General features: G+C 27.7%; 3 protein-coding genes across 3 annotated transcripts; 1 reads left to right on the forward strand and 2 right to left on the reverse strand.

The window, feature by feature from the left end:
- Nucleotides 1-1,713: 1,713 nt before the first annotated feature.
- Nucleotides 1,714-4,570, reverse strand: LOC111029404 (probable nuclear transport factor 2). Its single transcript, XM_022308388.1, has 4 exons — nt 4,342-4,570; nt 4,108-4,179; nt 2,024-2,122; nt 1,714-1,963 (listed from the first exon to the last, which is right to left on the reverse strand). Exons 1-4 carry the CDS (start codon nt 4,447-4,449, stop codon nt 1,850-1,852), a joined length of 393 nt encoding a protein of 130 aa, XP_022164080.1. The 5' UTR covers nt 4,450-4,570; the 3' UTR covers nt 1,714-1,849.
- Nucleotides 4,571-10,001: 5,431 nt separating this feature from the next.
- LOC111029380 (uroporphyrinogen-III synthase-like) lies at nt 10,002-12,876 on the forward strand. The gene is made up of 4 exons (XM_022308356.1): nt 10,002-10,444; nt 10,722-10,922; nt 10,999-11,246; nt 12,640-12,876. The coding sequence occupies exons 1-4, from the start codon at nt 10,252-10,254 to the stop codon at nt 12,760-12,762; spliced, it is 765 nt and encodes a 254-aa protein (XP_022164048.1). The 5' UTR covers nt 10,002-10,251; the 3' UTR covers nt 12,763-12,876.
- Nucleotides 12,813-17,571, reverse strand: LOC111029379 (zinc finger MYND domain-containing protein 10). Its single transcript, XM_022308355.1, has 11 exons — nt 17,016-17,571; nt 16,847-16,955; nt 16,654-16,767; nt 16,437-16,570; nt 16,226-16,369; nt 15,935-16,056; nt 15,704-15,852; nt 14,506-14,643; nt 13,524-13,627; nt 12,982-13,101; nt 12,813-12,916 (listed from the first exon to the last, which is right to left on the reverse strand). Exons 1-11 carry the CDS (start codon nt 17,096-17,098, stop codon nt 12,868-12,870), a joined length of 1,266 nt encoding a protein of 421 aa, XP_022164047.1. The 5' UTR covers nt 17,099-17,571; the 3' UTR covers nt 12,813-12,867.
- Between the last annotated feature and the right edge of the window lie 7,782 nt (nt 17,572-25,353).

The following is a 25,353-nucleotide window of genomic DNA, read 5'->3' on the forward strand; positions in this document are numbered from 1 at the left end:
ACCAAATTATACGGCATAAAAGGGTACAATGTATGATCTATAAAATGAAAGTATTTATAATATAATATATAATATATAATAGTTATAAAATTTTGTACTATGAAAAAAAAACAGGAAGTAAAAATACATAATAATAACAATCAAATAGAAGTATCCATTGTTATCATCTCTTTAATTATTTATTATTTTTAAGTATGAAAACGGTGGTCAAGAGCTAGCGTGTATTGCACAGCTATATACAGCCAATTAGCTACAAGGTACCATTGGTTAAATATACCTACAAGCTACAATATAATGTAGAATGTTAATTTTAAAATATCCAGTAATGCTCTACCGCATTTATGTAGAAACCAAGTTATAAAATGGTATCAGTAATATGACAGTTAATAAGTCATAAAGAAAAGTTTACCGATCAAATTCATGTAAACAAAAAAGGTATACAAAGCTATATCAGAAAAAAATGAAGAACTCTTCATTCCTTAGTAAATATTAATTTATTTCATTACTCTTAGACCTCTATAATTTAGCAATATGTGTGTCCAACACCCAACAGGCGCATCAAGCATCATTATTCAGTTTTATTTAATGATACCGCAGTGAAGAATAGTCAAATCCTCAATGATACCTCAATATTTTGAAAATTTCATCACGTATATGAATTAATGAAATAAACACATTTGGTGTAAATTTCAAATATCTACAATAATTCTTTTTTTTATTTATAACAAAACAAGAGAAATCGAATACCCATTGTTGTAAAAATTTGAACTTCAAATACTCATAAAAACAATTGATTTACGCTCAACTTTTTTTTTAAATTTCCATCAACAACAACTTACAAGGAACATTGTATTACATTTTCAAGTTTTTTGACCGAGCGAAAATTATCGATAAAAAAAAAAAATAATAATAATCGAAAATTTCTTATGCCTTTAAATAGTTCAACACAAATCAAAATATTTAGTGAAAATGTCATGTATCTACAGTTATTTTTGTTCGAGTTACACTAAAAACCAAAATCAATTTTGTGTTAAATGGTTTTGTGTAAAATTTCCTGTTTTATCTTAATTTTTTGTTTGTTTTTTCTGTTACTTTTGAAAACTATTTAGAATTTAGAATTTTGACTTCCTGAATATATCAACTAGATTTACTTTTCTACCAGAAAAGTTGATGTTAAAGAAAATCGAAGGACTTTTCTACAAGAAACTGCGATGACAGATACAAAAAATAAATAAATAAATACACATCGTTTAAAATCAATACATTCATCGCTTCGCTCAGAACCCAAAATAAATTTTTTATGTATTGTAAAATGTATGTTTTACGAATTAAAAAAAGTATGATATGAAAGAACTTGATAAGGAACAAATAAAAAAACAAAATTAGTAATAGTTGTATTTATAGGTTATACAAAAATACATCAAATTATTTTTTAATATATTCCATAATTTAACTTAAATGTACTTCAAAATGATTCTAAATTTTGTTTTTAATTTAGTCGTTTAATGAACACTCAAAATAAATAACTCTTAACAAATTTAATTCTATGTATTTGTGTAAGTAGAGACAGACAATTAATTTTTACCAAAAATATATAATCTGTTCAGTTATTAATCTACATTAAAATTATAATTAGTTAACATGATACCAAAAAAAAACTTTCAAGTAAAATTTATTTCAGCAAATCAAACTTTTTAAGAGATAAAATTAATTAAATTGAGGATAAAATTGTTTTTTGAAAAACTATACATATTCATGCTTAAAAAATTGTTTCTTTTATAATCGTTGGTTACCGAAACTGATTTATTGACAACACATAAGTGACATTAAACATAATATGATACAATTTTTACATAGTATCATGAATTCCTAAACGAAAGATGTCATGGGCACAATAGAAAGTACTACCTACTGATTTTAATACAAACACTTGATTGAATGGATGAGGTGGATCTTCGTCACACTGAAATATAAATTATTAATTTAATATAAGTTATTATTATAATAAATAAATAATTTTTACCTGTAAACGACCTAAGACGTTGATTAATATACCACCATCAAACATTGGCTGTGAGTCCACAGATGTTACAACTCTATTGATTTTTTGGAAAGTTAAACTCTAAAAAAAAAAAAATGACTATAACAAAATTATATACATACTTAGAAATATTATTTTTTCTCTAAATATTATATTGACCTAAGAACAAACTTATCAGCTAGAATAAAATGATAAATAATTCATGTTTTGTGCACCTGACTAATTGATAAATTGAGGCCAAAATAAATCTAGAGTGCAACAGTGTAAATCTTTTTATGAAATTCCAACAATTTATTATCAATCAGCATTAATTGAAGAACATAATGATAAATTATAAGGTTGATATTTAACCTTCATCAAATGTATATATTAAAATAGGTAATTAAATTATATTTAACTATTATTGATTTCAATATTTAGCACTGATGAAATAAATTTATCTTTATTCCAAACAATTTATGTTACACTTAAAAATGTTTGGTATCTGTCTCGATATCTCTTAGGTTGAGGTGCTTTGCAGCTATAACCGTGTACGTCATGTTAGCTCTGATAACTATATTCCAATGGAGGGACATGGAGGTTCACTACCGCTGTTGTCACTATTTGCCACGATTGATATAGGCGAACCAGACGGATGTACAGCCGCGTGTTGTCTATGAATCACAAGTAATACAATGGTCAGTTCCAGCTCCTATTAATCCTATCCACCTCCAAAAATAAGCGGTCTCCTTACGATCATTTGGCTTGTAACATCATTAGTCCTCCCCCTATCTGATTACTAGGGTTTGGAACTTCTTGCATTTGCATATTTTTTTGTAGTGGTCATAGTCTAATCTAAGTGAGTTATAAATGTGTTTTATAAAATGACCAAATTAAATACTGAGTTTGAATTTGCATATTTTTGCATATTTCGTCATATTTTAAGAAAAGCGAAATTGAGCAATTTTAACATATTTTACATTTTTATAGACGTAAAATTGTCGGGAAAAATCATAATTGGATGGTCGTAGTCTATCTAACATGTACGTCTGTTTACGACGATAGTCTCTTTATTGCTTAATAATCAACCTTTTTATCGACAATATAGACAATGGTATAGTTGTGGTAAAACCTAATGAACCCTAGGTTGATACAGATGGAGATGAGTAACCCGTGTAAAAATTATTTTTATTATATTAAGTACCTACCTAATTTTTAAATTTTTATTTTTATAATAACGCCTAGGGTTGTGTTTTTGTAAAGGAACCCAAACTCAGGTTCCAAGATTATAAAAAATTGACCAAATCCTTAATAAGTACCTGACTGGTTAACATTTGAAATTAAATGTGTACCTCAATTATTACTTTAAATTTATTCTGTTTGAAGTTCTAACACAATAACTGTACCTGTTTATTTTCAACTATGGAAATGATAACTGCTTTACAAAAACAAACTGACACATTTTAATAACATCACTTAAAATATGCTCTATGAGCCATTGGTGCATCAGGTCAACACTGGTATTATTCACTATGTTGCAAGTATGACAGGAAGAAATAAGGAATGTCAAAGTAATATTTTCCTAAAAATTAGAGCTTCACCATCAAGTTTCATATAAATCCAATGAATCATATTATTCACAGCAGCATGGTTATTAATTATCCATTCATAAATAACAATGATGTATAAAACACTTCATTACTTTACCCATTTTAACATAAGTATGTTTTTGGACTGTGTATAAATATTTTGATTTTCTGACTCTAACCGATTTTGCCTAACATTTTTGTTGTCATGGTTACTTGTTAACAAAAATATATTTATGATTCATAGATTTTTCTTATTGAGGAAAAACATAGAGTAGCATGCTGTTTTATCTTATGTCTTTATATAAGTTTGAAATATTTTTTATATTCTGAACATTAGACTTACAAACAAATCTTGGTATGATTATGTCTGTTTTACTACGCAAATATAAATATCTTAGTACAAAAACTGGGTTGAGGAATTATTTGACAGTAATTAAATTATGTTATCAATAGTTTCATATGATCTTAAAACTTACAAATTTTTTTGATTTTACTCACATTTAATTTTTCCATTATTTTAACTGTACCCTGTAGTTGAACACCTTCAAAAGTCATAAAAGACGTTTCCGGCTGTAACAAAAACAAACATGTTCGAGGAGTGAATAATTTAACTTTGCACGCCGTGAGAACTGAGAATCAGTTTTATATTATAATAGTATTTGGTGATTAATAATAAATTAATAAATAACAAGTAGTAAGTAGACATCACACCACGTTAAAAACAACACTCACGTTATACATGGCAGCCAGCGAAGGCCTCTGGGACGGGTCGTCAAATAGCACGTAATATTGTTGTACGAACCCCTTTCCAATAGCCTCATAAGCAGGATTCAAAGACATATTGTGAGCGTAATTGAACGGCAGTTGCTATTTTCAAGACCGACAAGAAACAATGTGTAAAAATCATTCGCAAGTTGTCCGTGAGCTGTGGACTGGACGTGAGTACAAGCACAGGCTGCAGAATACAGATAGACGTTAATTTTTTTTTTTGATACCAGGGTTGTGGTTAAAAGATATCAGTGTGATAAGTAAAAACGGTATGCATAAAAAGCGGGAAGATTTGATTTGCCTGATGTTTTTTTTTCTTATTAGTTATTACTATTGTTTCTATCAACTTTGACCCACAACTACACTACAACGTAGCTAATAACCATGTATTATAGATTAAGTATAGGAACATGTCTTGGGGTTAAAAATGCGGCATTTTCCAAAATGTGATCGGTAAGGTAGGAACCGAGTTTTTAAATTAAAGTATTAACAATTATGATATAACGAGACCAAGATGCTTTTGTTTTTCAATTTCCATTACCTTCCAAAAATATTGTTTTTTATTGAAAAAAATCTTAATATTAAGTAGGTTTATATTGTATTTAATATTATTATGTAACATTTATTTTTAATGTTTCTAAATATAGTTATTTAATTATAAAACTATTTTTATATTGTATTAATTATTTTAAATTATGTATTATTGTATTATGTTAAACTGTTGAATAGGGCCCAGCCCGTTAACAAATAAATAAATAAATAAAACTAATTACCTAGCTTTAAATATCAGGTCATGATTATTTAGCGTGGATGTTTAAAGTAAATTGTAAGTACCAAATTTATACTTTACAATTTATATGTATAAATGTGATGATAAATTTGTATAATCATAGGTATTCTTACAACTTAATCATGCCCGTTACGTTAATTCCTTTAATAATAAATTTAATTCAAATTCTGATGTTTGGAATATTTAAAATTTATATTTTAAGAACGTATTTTCAAATTCTCGTGGTATTTTGTGGTAGCTACTGGGGAGTGTCCTACAAAAATTTGGGTTTTTTTCAAATGAGAACACCGGTTTTTTATTGCAAATTATTAAAAGGATATTTTTTTTTCAAAACTGTTATATGTCATATTCATAATTTGAACGAGTAGATTTCCAGTTATTAAAATCGTTATACATAGCAAAGGTCCTTGAAAATGGATAACAAAAATATACAATAGATACGATAATCTATACTATTGGCTCTATAATAGAGCCTCTATATTTATAGTGTTCATTATATACAAGGTCACAAGGACCATTTTTACAAACTATAAATCTTGATAGATTAATATTAATCTAAAAAATAAAATGTTAAGTTATAAGTCTTTAGCACCCTTATTGTTTAAATCCATAAAGTTTTTATCTTTACAAGACATTCCTCAGTAGTGCAAAAATATTTCAAGAATTTCAAAAGTAAAATTAATTTAAAATTTCCAAAAATCAAATTTTTAAATGTTGTTAAAGTACATTATTGAAGAAATAAGGGTTAGCATGCTTGGCGAATCCCTCTGTAATATTATGTACTTCGTATTAAATTAAAATAACTATAGATATTAACAAGGTATGGAGTGCTGATTCTCCAACTATAGGTCAAAGCGGATCCTGGATGGCTGAACCATGGTCTAAGACCGTGGCTGGATCGATCTTATATTCTTATCCATCCTGGGTTGACAACAAGCCATAGATGAAAAATATCTTTATTTTATATCGGCTTGTCCAGAAAACAAGTAATTATGGTTGTAACGCTGACGTCCGTGATCGCGGTTTCAAGAGGATGCCATACCCACATGCGTTGTTTCTGTCTTACAAACGCATAGCATAACAAATACAGGGTGCAGCATAATGGACTTCCACATTTCCGAAGTGAATTTAAAAAAAAAGATACAAGATAAAGAAAAAAAATTTTTATTTTTAAAAACTATATTATATAAGGTTTTTTTTAATTAGTTTTTAAAAATTTTATCGTCTAAATGATTGACCTGACGAGCAACGCACATATGGAGCCGTTCTCGAAAGTTTTCCATCACTTTCGCCAGCATATCGAGTGGAATCGCGGACTTGGGACGTCCAACCGGTTTTTTAGGCATTGCAGATCCCGTCGCTCTTAAATTTTGTACCCAATTCAATATCGTTTTCCGATCAGGGACACTTTCGTTGTGTCGCAATCACACATTCAGCGTTTTTGAAAAATGCCTCAATAACGAAACCACGTCGTTCACCGTCCAGACCACGGCATGGTGACGAGTGACGACTAAAAACCTTATTAATAATCTAATCTAGCGATTAGCGAAATAAACCACTTTAATCTAATCAGTTTAATTACGCGCTAATGGTTATTTGAAATATGGGAGTCCATTACGCCGCACCCTGTAATACCGACCTTCTGAATAATGCAATAAACTCTCTAAGAGTTAATTTACCTAATGGTTGATAGTTGATACCAAATTCAGATGTAAGAATATTAGACATAGGTTTTTTAATTTTAAAGCGAGTTATGACTTTATGAGCATTAATCGTGATTAAAACTAAGTTGATACGTTGGTTGTACTCATGGCTATAGATACTAGTCACAGATGTCTATATTATACTAGATAACGAACTCCGCTTATCTTGTGAAGCCCAAGTTAATATTCTTATCTGTATCCGCCATGTTTTCGGTTGGCAAATATTGTATAATTCGTTAATTCGTATGTTAAGTATTGCTTATTTTAAATAAAAAATAAGTTATTTACTATTTTGTAACAATTAAAATTGTATTTCTACTGATCTACTGAATTTGTTACGAACTATATTATTATTATAATTATAATGCCAGTATCCTGTGTTGCCTTTGGATGTTCAAACAGATTTGAAACAGGGAAATCAATACATTTTTTCCGGTGATAGTATTCGTGCTAATTTATATAGTTTGGTTTATTATTTATAAGCACCTAATTATGAATATATTTTTTATAGATTTCCTATTAAAAATGAGGAATTAACTCAGCTGTGGGTAAATGCTATTAGAAGGAAAAATTTCAATCCAACTCAGTGGAGTCGTATTTGTAGTGTGCATTTCACTGAGAATGATTTTATGATTAGGCCAGATGCTGACCGACCATTATTGAAAATCAATGCTGTACCTTCTGTGTTTCCTTCATTTCCAACATATTATCAAAATAAAAATAAAAAACCAAGAAAGCCACCTACTCTTAGAACTATTACTAATGAAATCCCTATTCCAGCAGGTAGCTATTTTATTAATTTTTTTTCATTGATAATGACTTGAATACCTACAACCATAGAAGGCTTATACTATGCCTATAACTTAATGCAATTCATAGACTGTCTTTGACTATCTTATATAGAAATTATATGTGTATCTAATTCAATTTATTTTATGTTAGATGAGTCTAATGTCGATAACACATGTCTTGAAGTTGATAATGCACCTACATTTACTGATGTAGAAGTACAAACATCAAATACTTATACTACAGAAGTTAAGTTAAAGCGAAGAATTAAATCACTGCGCCAAAAATTAAGACGAAAATCAAATAAAATCAATAATATGGCAGATTTACTAAAAAAATTAAAAAATAAAGGGCATATTGATTTGGAACAACAAAATATTATTTTAAATAATTTTAATGGTAAATTAAATTAAAGTAATAAGGTTAATTTACCCTTTTTGTGATTTAAATTACAAACTATAAATTTTGCAGATTCAGTTATTGATTTATTTAAGAATGAATCTAAAAACAGTAATAAAACTACTGGTCGAAGATACACAAAAGAAATGAAACAATTAGCTTTAACCTTACATTACTACTCTCCTAAAGCCTATAACTTTTGCAGGTAAATACTTTTTTTTTTAAATTATGATAAATTCTAATTGTTTTGTATTTGTAGAACTATTTTAAGTTTACCCCATCCATCAACAATCACTAATTGGACTTCATCAGTCAATGCTGAGCCGGGATTTTTCCAAGAAGTTTTTACATTTATAAAGGAAAACATACCTTCTGAAGATTATGACTGCAATTTAGTATTTGATGCTGTAGCGATTCGTAAAAAAATTATTTATGATTCAAGTCATGACAGATTTTTAGGCTATTGTGATTTTGGTAATATTCAAGTTGAATCGCAAGAAACTGAAGCCACTGAAGCACTTGTATTTATGTTGGTTTGTCTAAACGGTAAATGGAAATTTCCAATTGGGTATTTCCTTCAATGTAAAAGCTCGGCTTCAATACAAGCTGGACTTATAAAAACAGCAATTACCATGGCAAACAGTGTTGGTGTGCGTGTTTGGTCAGTTACATGTGATGGAACTTCAGCTAATTTATCAACGATGAAACAACTGGGTTGTAAAATAAAAGGTTCTTATTCTGAAATAGTGGAGTATTTTTTTGTTCCTGATATAGATCGGAAGGTATTTTACTTTTATTGTATGTGATAATAAAAGTATAAAATATTACAATATTTATATTTACTTTTTAGATATGCTATGTACCGGACGCATGTCATAACTTAAAACTGGCTCGAAATACTTTAGCAACTTATAGAAAACTTAAAAGTGATGATGGTGTAATAAATTGGGAATACATACAAAAGTTAAAAAATGGTTTGTTCATTGTTTTGCAATTGTATAATTATAATTGTTATATGAGAACATGTATTTGCACACACAATGTATTTTTATACTTCACTGTTTTAATTTATTTTCCCAAATTATTTTGCTTGCTTGTTTAGCTCAAGAAAATATTGGTTTAAATTTAGCTAATAAATTGACAGCTACACACATGGAATGGAAAAAAAATATTATGAAAGTCAAGCTAGCTGCTCAANTAGAAGTGGGCTGGTAAAAAGTTCATCTTTTGTTGTAAAAGTTGTGAAATTTGTTGAAAAAACACTTATAGATTTAACTTTTAATTTTAAATCAATTAAAATGTTGAATTCTAGTTTAACGTCAAAGATAATTATTTTTGCAAAAAATTACGTTTATAATTCTAATATTTTAGTTGATGTAAAATGTCATAATGATGGATTCTTAGAAAACCATAAATTAGAATTAGTTACTATTATTTGTAAAGAATATTTAAAAATTAGATTACACCATGTTGCAAAATCTAAAACATCCGATATTGTGAGTAAACGGCGTTTATTAACAAAGCTAGTATTATTTAACCATCAATAAAAATATTTACCTATGGCATGCATACTTTTAAAATAAAATTATATGATTTTAATTACTACCTATATTATTTTGTTTTTTTTTTGCATTGTACAATGTATATAATATTTATTATAGAGATCTGTGGCCACGAATTAAGATATCTTAATTCGTGTCTGTGGCTAGTAAATAGTTTTTTGCCAACCGAAAACATGGCGGCTGTCTTATCAGTGTGCCTCACTTTTCGTAATATAGAAACCGCCCAGTTCGGTATCTAGTATAATATAGACATCTGTGATACTAGTATCTATAGCCATGGTTGTACTTGTTACCATATTTACTCATGATAACCATAGTCTAAAATGATAATTGATAACATTACTGAATATCTGATAAACGATATGACTTCAATCTTGGTTGATAACACATTTTTCAGTTAATTTTTATTCTACAACAATGATTACGTAGAAAATTGTAAATATAAATAATAGATTTATAAGTTCAATGATAATTGAAGGAAATGAAACTTTATAAGCCATACTACATCAATACTTTTGTTCGTGTTTAAAAATTTTCATATTTTGAATTTTGTAAAAGTGATTTATGTAATTTATTGTAAAATATTGTTGTACAACCGAAGTTGAGTTTTATTTTACTACAAATTTAAGTTATGTCTCATTCTAAATCTAATACAACTTTCATAATTTTTAAAGCTTATTCAGAAGAAAATGAGCCAATAGATCCATACTTAAATATTTTAAAAAATCAGGGATATGAAGCTCAGTTAGTACCCACTTTAGAATTTGAATATCATAACTTTGATACGCTTAATCAAAAACTGCAAAAGCCACAAAATTACTCTGGTTAGTAAAATTTGTCATTATTATTTATACCTATTACCTTTGTATTATTTTGATGACGATTTTAAAATCATTTTAAGTTATCATGATTGTAACCTTTATTTTGTATATTTACCTACACTAATTTCTGTATCGTAGCAGGTAAATCAAGACTAATTAATTGAAATGAACGTCAATTATTTTTAGAAACGTTTGAAGGAGATTTGTTTTTTAAAAGCACTTATTAGAGTATTTGCCATAATAATTTACTATTAATATTTTTTAATTATGTTTTATTTAGGTATGGTAATAACTAGTCCTAGATGTGCAAGAGGAGTCATAAAGAGTTTGGCTGGTGTTAAGCTAGATGAAAATTGGCAGAAAAAACCTATATTTGTTGTTGGAGAAACAACAGCTCGGCTAATAAACAAAGAACTCAGTCTTGAGCCAATTGGGGCTGATAGTGGCAATGCTACAGCTTTAATACCTACTATTTTAAAATGTATAGTATTAGAAAAAAAAAACAAATTCCTACATAAGTATTTTTGTTTTTATTAATTCATGTTTTTAATTTTTAGATGAATTAAGCAAACCATTATTAGCTCCATGTGGAAATCTAAACATAAATATATTATCAGATACTATAAAAACTGTTAAATTTGAAAATATAGAAGTTTACCGAACTATACCACATAATAATTTAAGGACAAATTTAAATATGGTGTTGAATCAAATTAAAGACCAAATAGGAGTTATTTTTTTTAGTCCTTCTGGCTTTCGTGCAATATTAGATTTGATACCAAAACAATTATTTAGTCAATTACATGTAAGTATAACCTTGAACAAAGGAGTAAATACAAGATACAAAAAATTACTTTGTTTCATTATATACATTTTGTTATTAATATTGTTTGATAAATAACAATTTTTAATAATTTTGAAATTCGGATTTAGCCAGCTTGAAAAAAAAAACAATGGCTTTGTTTGCAAGCCTTGCAACACTTTTATCTCAATACAATCATCATATTACATAAATTTATACTTCTTCGAAGCAAAAATAGTCTCATTTTAAAGTGAAAAAAATGTGGAAGAGCTAAATAATCATGGTCCTCAGTGGCATAATTTGATACTTTTCTAGATTAGTAGAACAAATTAAATGACAATATAAACCAGGATTGCTAATCGGACAATTTTAAATAGGTTATATCCACTATATTGGTTTTTTTTGAAATAAATTTGAAAGCGATCGATATCAGCATCAGCATCTATATTATATTTGTACTAACTAAAAATATTAATTATTATCTTGAAAATAGTTTTTAGTGCTTACATAATATAATATTTACTCAAAATTGAATTATAAAAATGTATATTATTTATTTATATATTTATTTCACCAACAACCTGCCTAATCATTGAACTGTTTTTACTACTAGACAAGGGCAAATGCCCACCTGCCTCTCCCTTCAAATTATGCCACTGGTTGGAACACTATTTACTATAATATGTATCATTTTACTTCCTTAATTCAAACTATAATAGATAAGAAAAGTTTTATTTTTTTACAATATAAAGTAAACATTTTATTACGAATGCTGTTCTGTGTTATAATAAGCACAAAAATCAAAATTAGTGGTTTTAGTGTTGCATTTAAATGTATCAAAATGATGGTTGGTAAATTTATTAGTTCTGTATGAATTTGAACAATTTTAATAAACATTCTTTTATACCCAATTGTGTTATTTCCACCAACCAGTTCCCTTTTAATATGTTCACCAGTTGTCATTTAGCTTTGTTAGTTTTAATATTAGAGTGAATTCTACTATTTATTGAAGATCACCATATTTACAATGGTGTATTGAAATTGTGTTTTTATTTTGAAATAATTTAAGGTCGTGATTATGTAAAATATTAAAATTTAAAAAATGCTGATAACTATCCTCAAAATTAAAATATTCCAAAAAAAAATAGTTTTTACCGCAAAAATTAAAATAGCCGGTTATCCTAAGTATTATTAACTTACGAAGCTAAATGAGTTCTTTTATACATTTTCTATGTTACGCATTGGTAAGACGGAAAAAACACATATTGGTCCTCATATAGACATCGTATATGTTTTGTTAAAATTATTAAATTAGAACAAAATATAACAGCAAAGTATATGTTTCAGCAAATCTTAATTTATTTATAATTATAAATATTAATTTTACATTTTACAGATTTTCGCTATTGGTCCTACCACAGGTGCTGCAATTAAGGAAGCTGGTTATATTTTAACTGGGACATGTGAAAAACCAAAACCAGAGTCTATGTTAGAGATGATACAGTCATTTATTGAATAATATTATACTGACAACGAATTTGTCAAAATTAATATATATAACAAAAATGTACAGAATAAAAAATATATCCTAGATATTATATACATAGAAAATATATTTCGTACATTACTGACAGATGATTTTATGTTCATCCCAATTGGTTACTTGGCATTTCCTGAAAACAACAGTAATTTATTTTAAAATTTAAGTTTACTATCAATTTTTTTTTTTGTTAATTACCGGCTACAATACCACTGCTTTTTGCACTTGGAGCACCTATTTTTTGCTGGTTGTCTGCAATGAGCACAAATATTTTCTTTAGTCTCAAAATGATCAATATGTTCATATGTTTCACTCAATCTAAAAAAAAACAGGGATCTAGCTATATTAGTATTTAGTCACTGTAATGGATATGGATGAGTTAAATTTGACTTATATTATATATATTTATAACAAAAACCAGTAATACACAATGGATAAAAATTCTGAGCAGAGATAGTTTATATAGGTATTTACAATAAAATTTTAATTTTTGTCAGAAAACTTATTATTTTATAATGTTTGTTTTTTTGTTTTTCTATTAAAAAAGTAGCTTCAGGTATAATAAAATAAAAACACTATAAAACCACAACAATCATATTTCTCCACTCAGAACCTAAAAGGGAAAATAAATATAGGAACAAACCATAAAATATTATTCCATATTAACACTATATTAAAAAAAAAAAAATGTGTTGTTAGTTATTACATTCCATACATTAAATACATTTGATCATACTTACGATTTAGCTACATCACATGAATCATTTCCAAACAAATAAGCTACTTGAGTTCTAGCAATTTTTTTCCATTGTCTTGAATAAGTATTTAAAATAGTAGTCCTAATCTAATTGAAAGAAATATAACTCTATTATAAACTTTTCAATTATCTTTTAAATAAGTTTGTTTTAAATGTATAATTTTTATTTACAGAGCTGGTAAGTTCATGTATTTGCATATTAATCTCGGTATGTTGTTTTGAATGCTAGGTAACATAGAAATTTATATTTTGGGATTCAAGGATTCAATATATGACATTTTATTTTGCATAAAATATATTATAATTTAATATACTAAGGTTTTCAGCATATTTTTTCTCATTTAAAATTTTTTTTTATTTAAAGAAAATTTAAAATTCTTGTGAATAGTTTTTATGTAAGAAAATAACAAAATTGGTTTTAAATCTTCAAAAGCAGTCTAGATTTTTTAGTACCTAGCCATAAGTCAGTACTTAAATAGATACCTATAATCATAATTTATAAATAAGAATCATAAACAAACTCAGTTGAATTGTTGAAAATGATAGTAACTACAATATGTATTATAAATAAGATTAAGATGAAATTAATTCGTTTTAGAAATGAACAATAATAACAATGAATAAACAGATATCAGTAAATATTACAATATCGGTCAGAACTGAGGGGTCTTCTCACTAGAGCTTAAAATTAATATATATTTTTTTCATATTATGATGTTTTATTGAATAATTAAACGCATTTTTAATGCATATGCAACGTTTTTAATATCAGTGTATCTAAGTAAATTATATTTCATTACATAACTCGAGGTTTTTATTTAATTTTGATAAATTTGAGTTAGTTACCAATCTCGAAGTGAATTTTTATCCCCCTTCAACTTCGAGATACTGCGACTCGACTGTATATTTAGTCAAATGTTTTTTAGTGTGTGAACTTACAAGCCCTGCTATTTAAAATATCTTACTTCTGCATTTAATTCTATTATAAGAGGTCGTTTAAATATTGTTGAAACTTCTGTTAAACTCAACTGATATAAACATTGCTTTAAGTGTATCAATGGGGGAATTTGATCCAGAAGGCAATCATTGAGTAATTGTTGTAGCTAATAAAATATCAAAGAAAATAATTAGATATGTAAGTATATTATAAATAACACTATACACTAATTAACAAATTTCACTGTGTAGATATTAGGTACTCCGCCAAAAACGGAAAAGGTAGGTAGGTAGGTATATGATTTCTGTTTTTGCAAAAAAAGGTTTCGGGACTTATGATTTTGGTTTTTAAGCAATATCATATTATGTAGCTAGTGACTAGTGGTAATGTACTAATGTGGTATGTATAAAATATTAACATAATATAGTGATGGAGCGTATAAATAATTAAAATAATTGCGAACACTATAGGCATTCATCAATATCATCAATAAGGGATCTTCAGAATACTGAAATATAATAGCCGGGTATTGAGGGAGCAAGTAAAAAATGTCTGATAACACAGCACATAGGCATTTTTTCGTTTTTGTTTGTTTTTCAAGTGATTATAAAATTAATATTAACTAAAATAGAGGGGGGTATGCCCACCCACTGCCCAGCGGTCGCCGATGGATAATTTATTATGTGTTATGGGTAAAGTAACAATTTGGGTGATTGTGTATTTTTTAGTTAAAGTTTAAGCTACAAAATAAATTGCCAATTTTCGAGATTTTGATGAGTTTTGTCAATTTTAGTGATATTCATAGAAAAAAAATTGAAAATGTCTATTAGGTATAAAAAAAGTCAAAACATTTTGAAAATCATATCATGTATAGACAATTATATAGTAAATATTCGGTAAATATTTCAAGTATACCTAGGTACTTATCTGCAGTAAATTGTTTTTTTAATTACAACTAAATAAGTAGATCGTTTTCCATGAAACACTCAATTTTTTTTTGATAGGTAAAGGTAAAAAACCTATTAGCAATAAAGAATCTTAAACTTACAACTATTAACTAACAACAAGTTTTTTTGTAAGATCGAAAAATTGTTTACATATAAAATAATCTGTGTTATGTATTGATATTTATGCATAGGGCATTTTTTTGTTCCTTTTGTCGAACATATTAAACAGGTAAATAAACAATCCAAGTTGCTTATTAGATTATTATTTATTACATTCACCTGCATAAGATTTTTTTTCCGAAATTGAGTGATTTCATAACTGTTACGTAGTTGTTCCGATGTGAAAAATTCGTGGAGGCTTAACCATAAATGGGCTTCTTGTTTTGGTATAATATTATTTTTTTCGTCCATTATTTTCCATGCATTATCTGTTCAAAATACACTCCAAATAAATACTACTTATACTAATTTTTAACAAGTTGGTTACCTACTTATAGTGATTTTACTTACCTTGAAAAATATATTTTTTATTGTTTTCCAACTTAATCCAAGGTTTTACATTTAATAATTGACATATTAACATTGGTACATCATTATTAGTTGTCATTCTTGTAGTAACAGATAACGATAAGCTATGATGAACATACAAATATATTATATACGTATAATTTACTAATTAGGTGGCTATTATAGCTATACTACATTTTCTATAATATAAATTTTTTTGAGCCGCACGGCGCACATGCCACATTGTATTTTAAACTATTTCAATTTAGCTTTATATATAAATAATTATTTTACTTTTTTATATGTAGTAACATGTTAAACATTATGCCAATACAACAAATTCCCACTTCAAATTGTATTCTATGTTTATGTTCAATTATTTCATCCACTACCGACGTATCACATGTTTTTGAGGAGATTTGGAAATTATTTGTATTTCTGAACCCATAATAAAATAAAAATGTATGCATATTAAAAATTAATTTAGTATTTTTATTTATAGTACCCAATGGCTATATGGGTGATTGAAAATATAATATGGTCAAACAGATCTAAAGCATAATTTCCTAGTGACTGAACACCTTCCTCGTGAAATAGAATCTTTTGTAGCAATCCAACAGCCACAGTTTCATGAAACAACTAAAATAGTAATTATATCATTGCATATACATATATTTTATATATTACACCAAATATTAAACGATTATATAATAAAAACTTACGATAAAATATAATGTGAATGATTGTGTAGGATTTGGTGCAATACACAGTACTTCTGGAAGTACTTTCTCTCTCCATATCGCTACACAAATTGCTTCATGTACAATAATAGGAACCTTAAAAGTACAAATATAATACAAGATATAAATTTCATAAGACTTTTAGACACCATTGTTGAGGTAATAGCTTCACTACTTTTCCGTAACTGATGAGTTGATCCTTGATATATTCTTCTCGACCTTCAGTAGCATCCAATGTAGCCTGTTGGTTAAGTTTTTGCAAACGATCATGACTATCGTACCATCTACAACACACGTTTTTCTGTACATTTATATTACTATTATTTAAAAACTAATTTAATTACATTTTCGATCCAAGCTCATTAATTTTTGATTCTTTAATATGATCAATGAAAAAACCAACTTCGTTTTGTGATATAATATCCATCGTATACCTTCTGACTGGCTACTGTACAACTTGAATGGTTGTTAAATTATTATTAAACCTAGGCAATCGTATCAAATTATACTTAAGTTTTTAGAAGTTTGGTCAATATTTTCGACAATTATATTTCCTTAGTAACTTGTACATAGTAACACAAGTTGTATTTATACGCATTTATTCATAGAAGTAGTGATAAAAGTAGACATGTGTCTCCAAGACAACTGATATACCGAATTAGGTACTATATTTTATAGGTAAATATTATTGTCTATCTAATACCTACAGGTTACAACGATACGTCAATATATCTATGTACGTTTTCGACTAGTACTTGTACCTGATAATATAAATTAAAAACTTATCTTTATTCTACATGTTTGTAGTTATCAGTTAACACAGGATTTATAAACAATCCTACCAGGAACAAATTGTCTGATATAGTTTCAAAAAATTATTAATAAAATACCAAAATTACCATAAATCAATACCTAGTACTTATAAGTATAGTAAGTAGTATTATAATCATAATTCATAGTAAATAATACTTGTGTCTAGTTTATAATAATTAAGTTATTTACCGTTTTTGCTGACCATCTTAAATTATTTACTCTACTTTTTAGTCACAATATGGACTAGCTATGAGAAACCCCGAATTAAATGTCCAAACACTTCAAACCTATGCAACATTGAAAATTCTATAAATTTGTAGTTACAAAATTACTTGTACATTTTTGTAATTTTACGAATTTTGTCAAAGTTCGAATTTTAAATGCTTATAAAAAAATTGCTTCCATGTATCTTTTGACACTAAAAAAACTTATGAGAAACCTTGTATTGATTTTTCAAGCTGTTTGACACAGCAAAAATAATCAATATTTGGTGAACATTTCAAGTAGGTCTGATTTTGATTTACAATGCAAAGTAATATATAGTAGATAAGTATTTATATTTTATAATAATTTAAGTATTTAAAAAGAAAGCTTATTCAATAATAAAGCGTTTTTAGACTTAATGGTAGGTTGTATAAACGTCTTGTGGGCTTTAGCGAGTTACAGAAGCGTTAGCGTACCGATAACCGAAGGTGGCTACACACGTAACTGTAAGCTTGTCAATCATGTACATACAATCATTTTGTACAAGCATACTTGAGCGTCTGTATGATAATTTTGTGCAAGCATTGTGATTGTACAAGCGGAATGAAGATTGATGACATTTTCATCTGCATGCTTGTACAAGTCGCGCTGGTACAAGCAAATCTGAACGTGTGTACGCACGTCGCGATGTGCGTACAGTACGCGTCGTACAGCTAATTAGAACAATCAATAATAAACTGTGATTAAACGTGATTACGTCTTGTTTTGTTTTGTGGAGAAATTGTAGTTTGTAGTTTGTAATTTAAAAAAAATTACAAAAGATGACTTCAGATATACGAAAAGGGCATAGAGAACTTCTTGAAGATTTTATTCGTGCTTACCAAGGACTACCATGTTTGTGGCGGATTAAATCTAAAAAATACCAAGATAAGCCGAAAAAAGAAGCAGCGTATAAAATTTTATTAGAAAAATATAAATTAATTGATCCGAACGCAGACCGTGATGCGGTTGTAAAAAAAATAAATAGCTTCAGAACTAATTTTAGAAGAGAAAAGAAAAAAAATTGAAGAATCTCGTCGCTCTGGTACTGGTGCAGATGATGTATACGAACCAAGTCTTTGGTACTACAACTTGTTCGACTTTCTAAGCGATCAAGAGACACCAAGAAACTCATTCTCTAACATTGATGAAAGAGAGGTACATTTTATTTATATTTGATTAAAATTTATTTTATATAGCATATTTTTATATTTTTTATTTATTTTTATATATTATCGTAACTGAAAAAAAAATCAAAATTATATTCATTAATCATATAAAAACTATTTTTGGTTTGATGAATAATCACATTATATTGATATTAAAAACGATTAAATATTATTAAAAAAAATTACATAGGACCTTCCGATAAGTAATAAGCAATAAGTTCATAAACAAAATAAATATGTAAATATCAATAAGATTAAAAAAAATACATTTTTTTTTAGTTACATTTCAATTTTTAAATTACAATTTTCAGTAAATATTCTAATGTATAAAGTTATGCTGCCAAGGTACTTGTCCATCAGTGTTAAAGTAGTTCATAAATTCACACCTTACTTGTTTTGCGTTTGTCGGTATGTTTCCAATATTTGCTGAACATTGTAAAGGCAACATGTTCGAATTACTCGACGACAATCCTGTGCGGAATGTACCATTATCTATGTCTTCAGAATCCATACATTCTGATGGAGCGTACATTTGACTGACGGTTGACATTAAATAATTATGTAAAGCACAACTTGCTTTAACTACTGAATCAATATGTTCTAATTTTAAATTTATTGCGGTGTGAAATATTCTAAAGCGTGATGTTAAAATTCCAAATACATTTTCAATAATTCGCCGTGCCCTTGATAATCGATAGTTATAAATTTTTTTTTCATTACAATTCAAATCATTCTGTCTAAATGGTTTAAGTATATCAGATCTTAGAGGAAAAGCATCGTCTCCAATAAAAACATATGGTAGTTTTCGAAAACTATTTGTGACTTTTGTTTCTTTTGGAATATTTAATAAATTATCTTTTAGTTTTCTATAGAAAACTGTATTCTGAAGAATACCCCCATCGGATACTCGGCCATTAGTACCGAAATCAAATAAAATGAATCTATATTTTGCATCTGCAATGGCGAGTAGGACCATACTATGTCTTTGTTTATAATTATAAAAATATGAACCACTACCAGAAGGTGGAACTATCTCAATGTGTTTTCCATCAATACATCCAAGACAGTGAGGAAAATTCCACCTCTTTTCGAATTCGCTCGCTATAATATTCCAATCATTTTCTGTTTGTGGGAACTGAAAAAATATGAACAATTTCATGTTGAAAAAATAAATCACTGTAAAACCAACTCTTTTATTTCATTGCTAATCTAAAATACGTATTAATAAATAATTGTTCAGATATTTTATTTATACTATGAAATTACATTATTGACATTTTATTATTAATTTTAGGAAGAAAATGTAGTAGATAATCTAGAGGAATCTGATACCAAGGAAGCTGATAATAATTATACAAAAGAAATCGAATGTTTTCCATCTGAAGATAATCCAATTCAATCAACCTCGTCTAAAAAATCACCAAGACCCTCTAAACGAAGTAATGACAAATGCGATTCATTAAAAGACACAATTGAACATCATTTCAAAAAACCAAAAATAAAGGATGATAGATATGATGTCATGGGAAAACATGTGGCTCTAAAAATGAAGGACATAAAAGATAACAATCAAAAATTGTTTGCTGAAAAAATAATAAATGAAGCTCTATTTATGGCGGAAACAGGGCAGTTAACCATGTTACATTCCATAACATCTATGCAATTACCACCGCCTTCAATCATTCAATATCAGCAATCAAACAACGGGTATAATAATCAAATAACAGATATTCGTAATAACTTTGGTACTCATATTAATGAACATGAACATGGCTCTTCTGATGAGAATTCTAATCAATCTGTATCAACTTATATTTCAAATTACAGCGATTTTTAATGTTCGGTGCATTTGATTATTATTATTAAATTCATGTATTTAATAAATTATAATAATATAAGACATAATTTGTTTTTAAATAAATATAATATAATTTTATTATACATACCTTCAAATATTGTGATTTTAGCACCTTGTAAATAGCATTGCATGTTTCAGGAACTATGTAACTTAGAGCCTGTGGTGAAATTAGAGTAGAATATTTTAGGTCTTCATAACTTCTTCCGGTTGCGAGAAATCTCAATGTAGCCGTTAATCTTTCATGTGGTGTTATGCTTTCTCTCATTATGGTATTTTGTTTTTTAATTAAAGGTGTTACTAGGGACAAAAGGTTTAAATAAGTTTCTTCATCCATTCGAAGGTAATTGTGCCAATCTCGTGGATATATTTTTAATTCATTTAATAAATTGATATGAGAAAAAGTTTTCCTTTTCATCAACCAATCTTTACACCACATAGCACGTTTTTTCTAAAATTTTTTCTTTTTTAAAATTATAGCAAAAGCAGCTAGAGCGAGAGCGTCATCGTCCGAACTCGACATGTTTACAACTGATCTTGCTTTTCAAGCATGCTTGTGCCGTGTGGTGACAAAGGAAAATTATTATGCATACTTGTACAAAAAAATTGTATCTGCATGATTGACAAGCTTGCAGTTACGTGTGTAGCCACCTTAACGGTTCTGTAAATAAAACTGGATTATTTTGCTTGAACGCCCGATAGTGTTAATGGTTCTGTAAACTACAGATCATATTTTGGTTCTGTTAGGTCTTATAGATGTCGATGAAATATCATAGATGTTATCAATGTTATTGGTAATTGTATTATGTTTGGTAATCATGGTTATCAATAATTTAATATTTTTTATGCAATATATTAACATAGTTTAACACAACCATTAACTTATTAGAATGAATAAATTAGACTGGGTCGGTAACAAGTTTACTATAAGTTCTTTATGCAACCCATTAAGTATTTTAATTATTTTATTTTATCTTGTTACATATGTAGAATATTGTTTTGATTTCTTTTTTATAAGAATAAAAGGTTCTAGTTGTCTTTTTCTAAATGTACTACATGAACAAAATCAACACTCAAAATCTGTGTGTATGTAATTATATTTTAAAAAAAGGTTTCTCTTATGCTTTCAAAGTGTTATCCATAATAATATTGACATATTGAATTGTGGCACATAATTGAGTACTTCAATTTTAAACAACCAGAAAAATGATGTTGTTTCTTCCAATAATTTTCGCCAATTTACTGTTTACTTTATAAGGACGCATCTTGGTACTTTTATGGTCCATACTATTATACTACTATCACAGTCGTCTACAATATAGCCGTATACTGACTCAACTTTTGGGGGCTGCCCCTTATAATGAATGAGATTAATCCAGCCAATTTTTCAATATTATATTAAAAATAGGATTTTTGGTGTACCTATATTATTAAATTTTATAAACACAATGGTTAATGACATTTTAAAATGCAATTTTTTATGAAAAATGTGTTGAAAATAAACTAACTCTAGTACTAATGCATAATAGTAAAAAAAATAAGAAATAACTTAAATCACAATAATATCATACAATTTATTTAGTAATATTATTTGCTGACAGATTGTCTTCGCTCAGAATCGTTTTACGTATACAATGGTTATTGAACTTAAATTTAACATATCTATTATAGTGACTTTTTAAACACCTAAATACAGCAGAGCGCTACCCACTTACCCGCTTTTTAGTTTTTACTTCTCCAAATGGCAAAAGGCGAGACGACAGACACAAAAAAAATGTGTTTTAAAACATAATATTATTGTAAAACCAATACATTTTTCACTCTGTTCAGAGTCTAAAGAAACAATAAAAAAAATTCTTTAACTTACGTATTTACATATTAACCTCATAAAGGTGTTATAGCCTATAGGCATATGGGTTTTCTTCACTGAGGTTCATTAAAATGTATAGTTAATTGTTTATTCATTAAGAAGCATTCATAATATAACTTTTGTAGTTTGATTTTGTGCCAACCACATTTAAATGTTATATTCTTCAACATTAATAATTGGAAACATATATAATGAATTTAAAATTGTTTTTATATGCTCAGACAAGACGTATTATAATAATACGTCAAAATATGAATACTGTTTATTTTATAGTAAATAATTCTATGGCCGATAAACCTGTGTCCTATTAAGTTTATTTTTCTTATTTCAATTAATAAGTATTTGGTGTGTTAATATTGTAAATATCCATACACAAATTGATTATGTACCCCGAATATATAACGAATATCAACCCTGTACGGCTCGAGATAGCATGTCAAAGTTTAAAAAAATACATTGTTAAATTGAAGATAAAAAATTGGAAGGAAAATATGGGCGTCCGTCATTAATGTATTTTAAGAAGCAAAAAAAAAAATTTATACAAACCAGAGTAAATAAATAAAAAATTTGGGAGGTGCGTATATAGATAAAAGGATGTATTTATGTATAACATACGCTGTATAATTTTTCAATCTCCAGATTCTTAAATCGAAAAAACTATTCAAAATAATTAGTTCATTAAACAATATAGAATGATAATTTAGAGAGCACCAGGTTACCATAGTTTAAAATATGTATATATATTATATAACATCAACTAGAGCTAAATTAACGAACAAATAAAAAATGGAAGTAAAACTTGGGCACCCGCAGTTGAACACATAATAAGAATCAAAGAAAAGTTTAATTGTATGATAGATGCAATATGAAAACACCGAAGAACGGTCTATAATTTTCAGATGCATACACCAAATAATTACTTACAATAGTAACATTAATTAACTGATTCAAAACAATTATTCATACGTCTCCTCGAGTAATAGTCATCCACGCTGATAGATAATAATATAATAATAATGTTTTAAAAGTACAAAATTCGTTGTCCGGCGCATTGTATAGGCAAAATAGGTACATATCTGTATTTTTCAATATTGATAATATTTGTATTGTTCCGTTGACCATTATAAATTTATTACAATATTTTAGCCCATTGCAAGTATACTTCGTTTGCGAGTTTGCGATAGTATGTGGTTGTGCACAATCCATAACAGGTCATACCACGCTGCAATAACCCAAAACCACACTTCTTAAATCCATTCAAATGAGAGAAATAATCATATTCTTTCGGTTAAAGGAGTATAAGTTAATAAGACATATGATAGGTACATATATCCGATATATGTTACGATCAAAGCGTATAATCGGGCGTTGTAGAACAATGTGTACAATGCCCAATTTCAATGAAAAATGTGGAAAATTATACACTTTGCCCGGGCATTGTTCAGAATTACCAAAACATGGAGAGCAATTGAATTAAAAGTATATAAATATGAATGTTAATAAAAGCTATTGAAATTTTAATTAAACTATGGAAACATCTCGCACTTCCAACGTCCGGATTTATGGATTGTTATGTGACGACATGACAATTTAGTAAGGTCGCCAACCAGGGACCGAGACCGAAGCCAAGGTACTCTGGATTGTATTTAGTATCGTATATAGGGATTATGGATACGGAGATAATAATAATAATGGAAAGAACAATACTCAATAACATATTGGGTTATAGATTACAGTTAAAATATTATATTCAGAGATTGTTAAGATAAAACGAAAAAAAGCCTAACCGATATAAAAACTTCGTTGAAAATAAAGTTACAAAAAATGTTTAGAGTTATCTCCCCTGAAAGGGTGCAAATCTGGACGGTAAAAACCTGGATGGTAAAATTCTAGAACGTAAGAACCTGGACCCAACATCTACGTATGGAATGTATAAAACTAGACAATGATACCCACGTGCCACTCGCTTGCTGCTCTAAACTCGGATAAAAAAATCGAAAATATCCCTAACCTTGCTATGTAACACCACCACAAGTAGGTCACTATCCAGATTTTTACGGATTTCAAAATTTTATATTTCAGATTTGTAGTGTCTAGAATTGTACCATTCAGATTTTTACATTCCAGGCTTATACGCGCTCCCGTTTCAATCTTAACAAACGGCTCTTTGCATATTTCAAATTGGTTTTTAGTGTTAAGTTGTTGTTATCCTCAGTGTTGCCAATGTCATAGTTGTTGTTTTTACTGAAAAAAAATCAGGATTTAATTATAACAAATCCTCTGTTGAAGTGTGTGAACACTTGAAATTTACACCAAATGTTTATTTTATCAATTCATATAGTTAATGAAATTTTCAAAATATTTCGACTCGTTTTAAGCTGTTGACGTAAACTATCAATTTTCATTTTTTTAAATTTTTTTTTTCTATAATTGTCAATATAATTTTATTGGTTGGGTCAAAAAGTATGAAAATTTAATACAAGACTCTTGATAACTTGTTACAATAGTAGTTAAAAAATATTAAAAATACATTGGCACGATTTTTTTTGAAAAATAATTTACTGTTCAAATTTCGTAATTTTTATAGCTAAGGATTGAAAATGTAAAACAAGGTTCCACTTAAACAGTTTTTAAGAAACTAAAAAATCTAAAAAATATATGAATACAGTTATTTTTTACAAACATTTAAATTTTTACAAAATTGCATATTAACACAAAGAATTAAGAATAAC

This window comes from Myzus persicae, unplaced genomic scaffold (assembly GCF_001856785.1).
Source record: "Myzus persicae strain clone G006 unplaced genomic scaffold, MPER_G0061.0, whole genome shotgun sequence".
Classification (NCBI taxonomy): domain Eukaryota; kingdom Metazoa; phylum Arthropoda; class Insecta; order Hemiptera; family Aphididae; genus Myzus; species Myzus persicae.

Bases quoted from the DNA above. Each gene is read 5' to 3' on its own strand.
- LOC111029404 (XM_022308388.1), bottom strand. From the start codon at position 4,449: ATGTCTTTGAATCCTGCTTATGAGGCTATTGGAAAGGGGTTCGTACAA. The intron at 2,123-4,107 runs GTGAGTAAAATC...TTTTTTTTTTAG, and splicing joins AAATAATGGAAAAATTAAAT to AGTTTAACTTTCCAAAAAAT. The intron at 1,964-2,023 runs GTAAAAATTATT...TTTATATTTCAG, and splicing joins ACGTCTTAGGTCGTTTACAG to TGTGACGAAGATCCACCTCA.
- LOC111029380 (XM_022308356.1), top strand. From the start codon at position 10,252: ATGTCTCATTCTAAATCTAATACAACTTTCATAATTTTTAAAGCTTAT. The intron at 10,445-10,721 runs GTTAGTAAAATT...TGTTTTATTTAG, and splicing joins AAAGCCACAAAATTACTCTG to GTATGGTAATAACTAGTCCT. The intron at 11,247-12,639 runs GTAAGTATAACC...TACATTTTACAG, and splicing joins AATTATTTAGTCAATTACAT to ATTTTCGCTATTGGTCCTAC.
- LOC111029379 (XM_022308355.1), bottom strand. From the start codon at position 17,098: ATGGATATTATATCACAAAACGAAGTTGGTTTTTTCATTGATCATATT. The intron at 16,571-16,653 runs GTAAGTTTTTAT...TTACTATTTTAG, and splicing joins CATTCACATTATATTTTATC to TTGTTTCATGAAACTGTGGC. The intron at 16,370-16,436 runs GTACTATAAATA...TTATGGGTTCAG, and splicing joins ATCACCCATATAGCCATTGG to AAATACAAATAATTTCCAAA.